Source organism: Azolla caroliniana, unplaced genomic scaffold (genome assembly GCF_043228905.1).
Source record: "Azolla caroliniana isolate FFs.n. ecotype wild unplaced genomic scaffold, voAzoCaro1.0.p SCAF_15, whole genome shotgun sequence".
In the NCBI taxonomy this organism is placed as follows: Eukaryota; Viridiplantae; Streptophyta; class Polypodiopsida; order Salviniales; family Salviniaceae; genus Azolla; species Azolla caroliniana.
This window is the reverse complement of record NW_028230450.1, coordinates 19678360-19690659: the sequence shown is the minus strand read 5'-3', so window position 1 is coordinate 19690659 and position 12300 is coordinate 19678360. Positions and strand designations below refer to the sequence as shown.

The following is a 12300-nucleotide window of genomic DNA, read 5'->3' as shown; positions in this document are numbered from 1 at the left end:
TGGCCTCTTTGTGGTCTGCTATAAAATATTTATCTCAATCTATCTATCTCATATGATTCTTTCAGCTAACATCTATTATGATGTGGTTCAACAGTTCAAGGTTTTACAAGCTGGCATGGTTGTCAATGCTAATCTATGCATCATGAGGATCATAACTGTAATTCTTAATTTTTGTGGTCTCCTCCTAAGTGGTTGGTTTGTCAATGAATTGTTATTGTGCTAAATTTGTTCAGAATAATAGAAAGGTAGGAGTAAAGTATCCACTTCGCTGATTTAGTTGACACAAACTTGTTCAAGGTGGAATTAAATAAGTCATTAAACTGCAAGAGTGTTATATGTGGTCCCTTTTACATTGGCATAATTATCATTATAATTACATTTTGATCAAGGATAAATCTTAGTATGCCGGCTTCCTGTAATCCTTGGCACAAGTATTAACTGTATTCGAAGTATTTTGGTTGCTTCTCAAAGAGAGTGACTTTTTGCATACAACTTTAGACGCTTATCCATGAGGTTAGGGCTGCTGTTATGTCTGGACTATCACTTGGAAATTCATCTTGACATCAAAACAATTCAAAGCAAATATTATCTCAAGACTCATACCATTGTTATTGTTAATCAAAGAATCCATCCCCATTAGCATGGCATTCAGAATGACAATTGTTCCAGAAGCATTCAACACATGATTACTCTTGAATTTGTTTACTCTTGAAACAAAACCTGGGGGTGGAGGGACACTTTGTTAATGACTCCAGAAATATCAAAGTAAATTACATATCTGTAGAATAATGTCACTCACCAGAAAAATACCAACCTCCACCTTGGTGATTTCAAAAGTGTTAAGTTTGAGTGGCTTTTTTTGAAGCAAGGTGCCAAAAGGTAATCGTCACAGAGGGGAATTCATGTAGAATCTTTTCCCTGCCTTTCCTCTAGCTTTTCGTCAATATTCTGAAAATCTCTTATCTTAGCTGTAGCTTTCATATCATAATAATTCCATGTCCATTCTCAATATTCAAGTTTTCCGTTTGATGAAGCTTTTGAATTTGGACACGTGGGCTGCACTAGAATACATACACATTGCCCATACAAATGTATGCAGCAGCACAGTTTTTATCCATGCGCAGTGATTGTCCAAAGGCCCATCTTGCAAGCCTCATGTTTACTGATTTACAGCTACAGGCACCCAAAAGAGACAAGCAAAGTGGAAGATGATTTGAAGATGGCACCTTTTCGAAAGAAATTAAAGCTTCTTCAAACTGTCCAGCTCAACCAAATAGATCAACAACTATCCAGCTGACCAAATAGATCACGTGGGCAGCACTAGAATGCATACACATTGCCCATGCAAATGTATGCAGCAGCACAGTTTTCATCCATGCACAGTGATTGCTCAAAGGCCCATCTTGCAAGCCTCATGTTTACTGATTTACAGCTACAAGCACCCAAAAGAGCCAAGCAAAGTGGAAGATGATTTGAACATGGCACCTTTTCAAAAGAAATTAAAGCTTCTTCAAACTGTCCAGCTCGACCAAATAGATCAACAACACAAGTGTAATGTTCTAGAGTTGGAGTAAGAGAATAGCAAGTAGTCATCTCATTCAACAAAAAATTTCCCCATTCTACTAGACCTGAATGACTACATGCTGTGAGCATAGCAAGGAAAGTGACCACATCTGGCATGGTTCTTCCTATTGTCATCATTTTCCTGAATAACTCCAAAACCCTTTTTGCCTCACCCATGTGAGCATACCCAGCCATGAGTGCATTCCATGATACAATATCCTGTGCTTCGAGCTCTTCGAATATTTCTTGAGCTTTTCCAAGCATACCACATTTTGCATACATGTCCAACAATGTATTACCAAGTGCCATGTCTGTTCTTAATGATACATTCTTTCTAACATCGGTGTAAATCTTTTCTCCTAACTCAACCAAGCCCATGCTCCCACAAGCTTTCACAATGCACATCAACGATGCTGCATCTAAAGAAATATCCTTATCATACATCTCCTTGATATTGAAACTCAATCCCTTATCAATGCATCCGTGTCTCAAATATCCAGCAATAAGTGAAGTCCAGGATACAGCATTAGATTTCGGGATTTCATCAAATACTTTTTGTGCTTCTCTTAGGGCGCCACACTTCGCATACATGTCAACAAGCGTATTTTGGAGCATCAAATTGTTTTCCAATAATCCATGCTTGCTAATCTCAGTATGTACCTGTTTTCCCATCGTCAGAGATCCTATGTTGCTGCAAGCTTTCAAAACACAAAGAAATGTGATCTCATTCGGGATGATTCCTTCCTCTTGCATAGATTTGAAGAGTTTCAATGCTTCATGACCAATTCCATGCTCTGCATACCCAGTTATTAATGCATTCCAACATACGATATCTCGCACGAGAAGTTGATCAAACACATCTTGAGCTTTTCCCACAACACCACAATTTGAATACATATCAATTAATGAGGTTCCAAGTATAGTGTTTTTCCCCAATAATCCTTGCTTCTTAACATGAGTATGTATCTCTTCTCCCATCTTGAGAAATCCCATGTTGCTACAAGATTTCAAAATGCTCACAAAAGTGAATGCATTGGGAGATATACCTTCATTTTGCATCCGAACAAAGCATTTCAGAGCCTCTTCAGGGAGCCCATGGTGAACATACCCTCCAATAAGGGCACTCCAAGCCACAACATCTCGTACTGGAAGTTCTTCAAACACTTCTCGTGCTTTCAAAAGCATGCCACATTTTGCATACATATTGACCAATGCAGTGCCAAGTAATAATTCCTTTCTAAGCAAACCCTTCTTTCGAGCCTCATCATATATCGCATCTCCAACATCTAGAGATTGTGTACTTCTACAAGCTCTCAAAACACATAACAAGGTGACCACATTTGGATAGACACCCTTGATATCTCGCATCTTCTGGAAGCAAGACAACGCTTCTCTATATAGGCCATGATGAGCATAACCACATATCAACACATTCCAAGATACAACATTCCACTCTATGGGGAGGTTATCAAAAAGCTTTTGTGCTTCTTCAAGAGCACCGCATTTTGTATAGGTGGTTAGCAGAGCAGTGCATACATAGATGTCCTTTTGAAGAAACAATGCATTGTTTTGAAGTATGCCAGTGTGAATACTTCTTGCTCGAACTAGATCCTTATGCTTTCCACATGATTTGATCAATCCTAGAAGAGCATTTCTGTCTTGCAAATGTGGTATACACAGCATCTCCTCTGGAGGGCATACCATGGAGGCTTGACCCATGCCACAACGTGAACTTTCATAGATAATCTTACTTTCTTACATTTGCATAACCTGTCTCTCTTTCCTAAGCATTTCCTTTCTTTCCTTTTGAATGAATTGCTATCTTTCTTTCTTTTAGTATATAGGATGTCTCTGTTTTACAAACAATGGTGTTATGGATCCCAACAAGCAGCAAAGCATCTGGTGGAGAAAGACTAACTGACTTTAGAAGAACCCAAGTCTTCATTCAAGACATGAGATAAGTACACAAATGGATAATCTCTGTTTCGGATTCCCAACCTTAGGCCTGCTTAATCAGAAATCTGCAGGGATGCCATGGTTGGGGATCCCAAAGAAGAACAATGGCTCTTTGGATAGCTACGACAAGGTTTAGCATGTAGGTATGGGCCTGCTGCTTCGGTTCAAACCCGAACCAAACCATTAAGCGCTTCGAAAATAATTCGGTTTGGTTCTCAGACCAAGGTTTATCCGTTTCAATTGTAATAAAATGGTCTGGTTTTCAATAGGTATGGACCTGCTGCTTCGGCTCAAACCCGAACCAAACCATTAAGCGCTTCGAAAATACTTTGGTTTGGTTCTCAAACTAAGGTTTATCGGTTTCCATTGTAATTAAATGGTCTGGTTTTCAAATATTATTAAACATTTTGGTTTGGTTTCAATTGTAATTAAATGATTTGGTTTCAATTAGGTTGTTCAATTATGATTAAACGGTTTGGTTTCGTTCTGGTTCTGTTCTCAAACTAAGGTTTATTAGTTTTTACTTCAGTTGGTTTTATCTCCGTAATGGTTTACTGTTTTAATTAATTGAATGGCTTAATTATTTGGTTAGGTTTGGTTCTCAAACCACGGTTTATTGGTTTTTCCTTTTGTTTTTTATTTCCTTAATGGATTGATTTAATGGTTTTTTTATGTTTAGTTATTTCAATAATTTGACGTAATGTTTAGTTATTTAAATGTTTTTTTCGTTTAATTAACTAGTTTAAATGGTTTCGTTTACATTTTTTATTAAAGGGTTCGGTTTGGGTTCTATTTTTCGTTAAATGATTCAGTTTCACCTTTTCTATAAAAGGTTTTGTTTAAAGGGCTTGGAAGTGGGAAGCTCTTAAAACGTTTCGGTTAGGTTTTCGTTATGTATAAATGGTTTGGTTTAGTTTCAAGACCAAGACACCGAATTGGATTCATACCAAGTTTCAAAAGAAATGCCGAGTTATATGGTCCCAGGTTGCAAAACAAATGCAGACTATGCAATACCCTACCCTGCCTTGACTAAGGTTACACTTGTAGTAGATTGAACTATTGCAATTTGCAAGTTGTAAAAGCCTTGGGAAAGTAAAAACCAATTATGCATGCATGGTCAAAGAGGGCAATAGAGAATTGGGAATAAAGCTTCAATACTTTTGTGGCTAATTGTTATGCACTTAGGGTGGCAAAAGTCTCGCCTTCCTTCCAAACGAATGATTTTATTCAAGGGGTTATGGTGGGTGGATTTCCTCCAGAAGTTGCTTTCTGACAAATAGCATCATCTATAGGATACATCCTTTTTCATGGTTTCAAAGGAGCATAGTCAACATTGATTTAGGAATTATATATCTTAGTGTGAACTTCATCAAGTGAAGTGTCAAAATTCCCCTTTACAATAAGTGTTTCCTCAAATGGAGTTAGGAAATACTTCTTTGCATATTTGAAACATATGTATGTTCTTTAGGCATTGAGGATAATGGCATATTTCGAATAGGCAATATGCTTTTGTCTTTGACAATCAACATAGGGTTCTCCTTGTTGGAGACTTCTAAGAGCTTGACACAAGAAGTTGTGGATGTGTAGGATTGGAGAGGATATTGTCTACTATTTGCATTGGTCATTATCCTATATGACATTATATGTGCATTACAATGTATCCGGGATGCACATACCCCTAGATTGAAAAAATAACCCTTCAGGTTTCAACCATTACTAATTTCACTAGAGAAAATCGTTATGTAAATAAAAAACCTTGACTATAATTGTGACAAGCATAACCACATGGTATAATGAAGGGTTATTTCACAAGGAATAAAAGATAAGGTTGTGTTATTCTCGATCCTATAATGAGAGATAACTTAATGAGTATTTCATCAACTCACCACTTTGAATGAAGTCGTTTGGTGTGAATGGTCAAGGGCCTTCATGAAGTATAGAAGAATTACTACGTGGAGACTCTGTCAATGTGAGAAAGCTCTAGCTACATACGTGTGATCCTCCTCTATACTCATGTGGTATGGGGTGTTGATTGGGAACTCAAATATGTCTCTTTATTCCTCCTTATTTTATTTCCTTAACATTAATGAGTTTCTTACACATATATTCATGAGGCAATCAATTTCTAACCATAAAGGAGGGTTTTTTTGTCATTTTGACAAACTTCAGTATCTTCACACATAAATGCTCATCAAGTTGAAGGTGTTTTTTCTCAACGGATAGTAAAAAAAGTTTGAATGGTGTGTTTTCGCTACAATGCAAACACAATTAGAGGCATAAGGCAAGAGAAAACACAAGAATACCTCCAACCAATTGGATACTTCACTCACAATAGACTTCGGGATATGGATGTAAGAAGGCTTCATGGGTATTTGTGTCATATTTGAGAAAGGAAGGGTGTTCTCGTAGGCATTCCAAGAGCCGACAAGTAAACGAAAAACAAGCAAAACCTAGGTTTTAACTTAAAAATGTGGTTACATAAATGTTTTCTTGGGCTCAAACATGCCAACAAGAGAAAGAAAACGGAAGGATAAAAAAGAGAAAGCAGAGAGAGAGAGAGAGAGAGAGAGAGAGAGAGAGAGAGAGAGAGAGAGAGAGATTATATTATCGTCTTCGGAGGTCAAATATGACCTATGGGACCAAAAATATTACATTTCACGTGATACGTGTGAAAGTGAGTAGTGACTCTCGATGTTCAAGAACTTTACCAATGAATGTTGCAATTGAGAGTGCACATTGTGGTTGTGAGAGAAATTCGTGCAAGGATTGGGTTCGGTCGAAGAGATGTGGAAAGCATAGTCGAACATGATCAAAGGTAGAACATTGTATCAAAGTGTGATACTTAGACTCACAAACTTGTTTAGGGCAAAGTGTGCATAGTTGACCACTCTCATCACCTGTGCCCCAACGCCCTGTCTCATATCGCAATGCATGTGAACTAAGTCGAATGGAAGCAATGGTTCGAATGGCAGATAACGGGATGGGCTCTAACATGTATCAATGTGTACGGTTTCCCCGTTCCACAAAGAATATGGTTTTGTAGTTAGGTGCAACATGTGTAGTATAATGTGTGAAGCGTGAGCCTCCACATTTGTCCCATGTCATGATACATTGGCGTTGCAAAAAGGCCTCATTTATATAGGAATCTAGTGATGCATCATGAAGCAAGTGTCTCGCATCCCATCTACCAAACCATATCTTGCATCCAACCAGAACACACAATTTTTCTTTTATGCGTCTTTTGGATCTTTTTGCTTGCTTCCCATGCAATTCTAGGAAGTCAATGTAACAAACTTTTTTGAACCTTAAGCATGTATTCAACAACCCTTTCCATGGCCATGAACTCAATGGGAAACGATCCCGTCTCAAGGAGGAGGAGGGTGTAGGGCGTTTGTTTCTTAACTTGTAGAAACTTTGTAAGAAAATGTTTTTGGACATTTTCAAACTCTTTCCACGTAGATTTAGAGATGCTACCGCCCCATACTTCCACCCCATAGAGAAGAACCGGTGTCACCAAAGTGTCGAAAAGATATTTCTTGAGGACCCAACATTTAATATCTCCAATTGCACGTGTTCTCAAAGGCATAGTATGCTCGCTTGCCCCCCTCTAAGCGGCGTGTAGCACATTCATTCCATCTATGATTTGAAGGAACTTCAAGGCCAAGATATTTGAAGCTTTCCACACATTCAAGTGGCTCATTGTTGTACATAATGCATGGTTTATCTCTTGTTTGGCTCTTCACAAGCATAATTTTTGTTTTAGAGCTATTGACACTTAATTTATTATGCATGCAATTTTTTTCCAATGTCTTCATAAGCTTTTGTGCATCTCCTAAAGTATTTGCAAAAAGCACTACTTCTGCATATAGCAAAAGTATAATCACAACATTCCCAATGGCAACTTCTTCAACACATTCTTCCTTTGCAAACTTGGTAACCATTTATTCCAATTCATCAATGCATAGACCAAATAGTGTTGGTGAGAGTGGGCATCCTTGCTTAACACCAATAGTGCTATTGAAAAAATCTAAAAGTTTATCTCTCATACACACAACATATAACTTTCTCATAAATTCGAGAAATTGCAAGCATATATTCACTTGGCACCTCAAGTTCTTCCATTCCCCTCCAAAGATGCTCACAAGGTACCATATCAAAAGCTTTCTTAAAGTCTACAAAGCAACAATATAAACCTTTACCTCTCAGACGACTTTCCTCCATTAATGCTTGAAGGGTGACAAGGTGATCAATGGTGCTATGGTGTTTTCGAAAGCCAGCTTGTGCATAAGCTCTCTTACCATTTTTTTTAGCTCATACACTTATCTTTGATTCCATTATACATCCAAATAGTTTTGCCATTAATGAGCCAACCATAATGGTTCCATAATTGTTTACATTATTTATATCTCCACCTTTATGTAAAGGTTTGATCTAATTTGTAGTCCAATCATACGGCATACCATGTTGCAATGCATCATTAAACATATCGTCTATCCATACATATGCTTCCTGTCCCGTCCATTTGAGCATTTCAACCTTTATACATTGAAGATCACTTGCGTTTCGAGAGGCCAATTTCTTAAGTCCTGTGTAGATATCTTCAATTGTAAAGAAGGGAGACATATGTGAAAGACAATCATAACACATAATCTTTTTGACAAGAGATAACTCATATAAATTCTTACAATGCATAGATAAGTCATGAAGAGAGAGAGAGAGAGAGAGAGAGAGAGAGAGAGGCCAAACCCAGATGGATGTAGCTCAGTTGGTAAGATTGCCCAATGGAGACCATGTGGTCATGGGTTCAACCCCTACATTCCATAGTGGCATCTAGTGAATTAAGAAATATATAAGAAGTATATAATAGAAAGGTGAGGAAGTTGGGTTTCGAACCCACAACGCAGTGCTTGTGATGCTAATAACTTACCACTAGGGTAAGGTAATTACAATAAAAAAAAAGAGAGGGAGGCGAAGATGGATATAACTCAGTTGGTAAGGTTGCCCAATGGAGACCAGGAGGTCATGGGTTCAACCCCCTACATTCCACGGTGGCATCTAGTGAATATATTTGAAGTATATAATAGAGAGGTGAGAAAATTGGGTTTCAAACCCAAGGCGTAGTGCTTGTAGTGGAGCAACTTACCACTAGGGTAAGATAATTACGATAAAGGCCCAAATGGATGTAGCTCAGTTGGTAAGGTTGCCCAATGGAGACTAGGGGGTCATGGGTTCAACCCCCTACATTCCACAGATAATTACAATAAGAGAGAGAGAGAGAGACAAAGAGACCTTTATTAATGTGTCTGCGTATTTGAATTGACTAACATGGGGGTATATTTCTAAGAGTCTATGAAGAAGTGAGGGAATGGGAAAAGGGCTAGTTTTGTAAATATCCAAAAATCAGGGTTCATTTAAGAGAAACTGAGTTTTTATAAACAAACACCCCATGAATGAATGAATGAATGAATGAGAGATAGACCCTGCTCTGTTCCGCTCTGCTCTAAGTGCTCTGATCTCCTCTGTTTTTGTCACCTAGATCGCAATCGGTCTTCCATGGAAATCAAAATGGTATTTGTCTATCTATCTATATTTTGAAAAACCGCTTCAAAAAATCTGACCTTCAATGGACTTAGGGTCTCATTCAATTACAGTCTCTTTGCAGTCTCAATGGGATTAAAGCTCCTCCATGGTTTCGATGGAACTATGTTTCCTCCACAGTTTCAATGGAATTATGGTCTCAAATGACTGTTATTGACCTCCAGTTTAAAAGAAAGCATGCCCGTGTCTTTGATCCATGCTTCTTGTGGTAGTGTGTTTGTGCTTCATTGGGAAGAACACAAGCACAATGACAGGAGGTCAGGAAAATATGACAAATTAGGGTTTCGCGAAGAGCAGGCCGCTCATCTAAACCTATTGAAATCTTATGGGAGAACAAAAGATTTGCGCAAAGGAAGAATTATGCACTCCGATGTGATTCTAAAAGGATTGGTTCCTGAAGACATCTATGTGGGAACTGCATTAATAAGTATGTATGCCAAATGTGGTGCTTTTGAAGAAGCTAATATAGTTTTCCACAACATTCCTGAGGCTCTTTTAAGTGTGGTTTCTTGGAATGCACTGATATCTGGATATGCCCAACATGGCTTTGGCAATGAAGCTCTAGAAATCTTCAAAGAAATGAGAAAACATAGAGTCTTACCAAACACTGTTACTTTTACGTGCGCTCTGAAGGCCTGTGGTAGCACGGGGTCTCTTCAGGCAGGAGAAGAAATACATGCTGAAGTTACAAAACAAGGATTGCTAGAAAAGAACATCATACTTGGTAATGCATTGGTAGATATGTATGCAAAATGTGGTTTACTGAGAAAAGCACAAGAAATCTTTGATCAACTTCCGGTAAGGGATGTTATATCATGGAGTATATTGATAACTGGATATGCCCATCATGGTCTCGGTGGTGAAGCACTAAAATGCTTTGGCCAGATGAGAGACGAGGGTATCTCACCTGATTCAGTCACTTTCATTTGTGTTTTGAAATCTTGTGGCTGTGTAGGATCTCTAGAATTAGGGGAAGAGATACATGATGAGGTCAGAAAGCAAGGCTTGCTTGAAAAGAATGTTGTGCTTGGCACGGCATTGATCGATATGTATGTTAAATGTGGAGAGTTTATGAAAGCTGAAAAAGTATTTGAAGAGCTTCCAACACAGAACGTTGGGTCTTGGAGTGCATTGATCTCAGGATATGATCACCATGGACTCGGTTATGAAGCGTTGAAATGCTTTCAGAAGATGCAAGATAAAGACATTGCTCCAGATGCAGTTACTTTTATTTGCATTTTCAAAGCCTGTGGTAACATGGGTTCTTTTCAGATGGGTCAAGAGATACATGCTGAGGTTTGCAAACAAGGCTTAATAGAAAGAAACCTTGTGCTTGCCAATACTTTGGTTGATATGTATACAAAGTGCGGTGCTCTTAAAAAAGCTCAAGAAGTGTTCGAGGTCCTTCCAATGCGAGATGTTGTATCTTGGAATGTATTAATATCTGGGTATGCCCAACTAGGTCAGATCAAAAGAGTATTTTACTTGTTATGCAAAATGATGGCAGAAGGTATAATGCCAAGTCTGGTCAGTTTTCTTCTTCTGCTAACTGCATGCAGTCATGCAGGTCTAGTCAAAGAAGGGCAGTTGGTTTTCAAGGAAATGGGTAGTACCTACTCACTTACTCCAGTTTCAGAACACTATGCTTGTATGGTTGATCTTTTCAGCCGAGCTGGGCACTTTAACCAAGCCATGATTATGATAGGAAAGGTGCCATCATCTGAACGCCTCACATTATGCTTGGCTTTCCTAGGTGCTTGTCACAAATGGATTAATGTAGATCTTGGTAGATGGGCATTTGAACAGTCGGTTCACTTGGATGGAAAATGTGGAGCTGCATATGTTTGCATGCGGAACATATATTCAGCTGTTGGAATGTATGCAGAAGCAAATAAGATTGAAGTTCGGAGAATAAATAATAAAGCTTGGGAAGATACAAGGATGTTTTGGGTGGACTAATTTATGCATTTGAATATACAAAGATATGTTGCCGGTGTACTAATGTTTATACAAATTTGCATCGGAATATTCAAGGATGTGTTATCAGCTGACACATATCCATAGAAATATGCTGTGGAATATGCAAGGATTTATTCATGGACGAAGTATGCATTGAAGCCAAGAGACTATCATTTGGAGGATGTGACTAGAGCCCAAAGAAATTTGCATTGGAATATGCAAGGATATATTGTTGATGGACTAAATATGCATTGAAGGCTAGACATTAGCAATTGGCAGGTATACGAATGTCAAAGTTGCATATTTAAAAAGAAATGTACATTTGGAGGATAACAATGATGTCATAAATTGAACAGCTATTGCATGATATTGTGCATGCCAAAATTATAGAAGAATTGCATATTTCTGAGTGTAGTCTTCAGCATCCATGACCAGCAAAATGAATGGGATAAGAAATGCTCTTTTTTTGTTGATTATTAGGTCATTAGTTGTGACGTTACATTCTTTTGCCGTTCACATGACACGAGGAAATACTCTAGAGACTCTGTTGCGACCAATAATGCCACATGAATTTTAAGAAAACCAAAATTATATCTCATGAGCAAGATAGTTATGCCATAAATACCAAGAGCTTATAGCAGGGTTGTAGACCGATACAGCATAAACTGGAGTTCCTGTGAACAACCAATAAAGCAGGACTGAGTATCACAAGGGACAAATGAGAAAGACAAGTTTGGCATGACAGGTATTGCTTCCCAGTCTATCATGCTGGCTAGTTGGCTTCAGCATTGGAAGGAACATTTTATGGTTCCAGAGTTTCGTTAATATATATATATATATATATATATATATTCATGTTTGACACAATGGGTATTGCTTCCTTGTCTGTCTGTTGTGATACCTACTTGGCTTCAGCGTTGCAAGGAGCATTTAATGATACCGGAGTTTTGTTTGGTTTAATAAAAAAATCAATATATATATAACTATATATATTTAGAGCACCAAAAGTATCTCTGATAACTAATTTCAGAATTTGATCAGTTTGTTTTCACAACTCAGAAAGGAAAGGAAGAGGAACTGGAGAGAAACAGACCTGTGTGTTGCAAAAGCATCTAAAATTATTACTGTGAGTAAAAAAGTAACATTAATGGTTTTGTTAACAGAGAAAAAAGTTGGTCTTCAGCTATGTGCTTACTAGCTGAAGACTGTCTAGCATATCTCCTG

The 12300-nt window shown here is 38.0% G+C and overlaps 2 protein-coding genes across 2 annotated transcripts; one reads left to right on the top strand and one right to left on the bottom strand.

The window, feature by feature from the left end:
* Positions 1 to 494: 494 nt before the first annotated feature.
* Positions 495 to 3267, bottom strand: LOC147855006 (pentatricopeptide repeat-containing protein At4g18520, chloroplastic-like). Its single transcript, XM_087331004.1, has 5 exons — positions 1334 to 3267; positions 1088 to 1173; positions 923 to 974; positions 604 to 737; positions 495 to 556 (listed from the first exon to the last, which is right to left on the bottom strand). The coding sequence occupies exons 1-5, from the start codon at positions 3265 to 3267 to the stop codon at positions 495 to 497; spliced, it is 2268 nt and encodes a 755-aa protein (XP_087187130.1).
* Positions 3268 to 9030: 5763 nt separating this feature from the next.
* Positions 9031 to 12204, top strand: LOC147855005 (pentatricopeptide repeat-containing protein At1g06140, mitochondrial-like). Its single transcript, XM_087331028.1, has 2 exons — positions 9031 to 11883; positions 12118 to 12204. The coding sequence occupies exon 1, from the start codon at positions 9295 to 9297 to the stop codon at positions 11074 to 11076; it is 1782 nt and encodes a 593-aa protein (XP_087187154.1). The 5' UTR covers positions 9031 to 9294; the 3' UTR covers positions 11077 to 11883; positions 12118 to 12204.
* The last annotated feature ends 96 nt before the right edge of the window (positions 12205 to 12300 follow it).

What these genes read in the sequence shown, in the direction of transcription:
- LOC147855006 (XM_087331004.1), bottom strand. Translation starts at nt 3,267, where the DNA reads ATGGTATGCCCTCCAGAGGAGATGCTGTGTATACCACATTTGCAAGAC. An exon ending in CTGTGCTGCTGCATACATTT is followed by an intron (nt 975 to 1,087) that starts GTATGGGCAATG and finishes ATGATATGAAAG; the next exon opens with CTACAGCTAAGATAAGAGAT. An exon ending in TTTGATTAACAATAACAATG is followed by an intron (nt 557 to 603) that starts GTATGAGTCTTG and finishes TTTGATGTCAAG; the next exon opens with ATGAATTTCCAAGTGATAGT.
- LOC147855005 (XM_087331028.1), top strand. Translation starts at nt 9,295, where the DNA reads ATGCCCGTGTCTTTGATCCATGCTTCTTGTGGTAGTGTGTTTGTGCTT.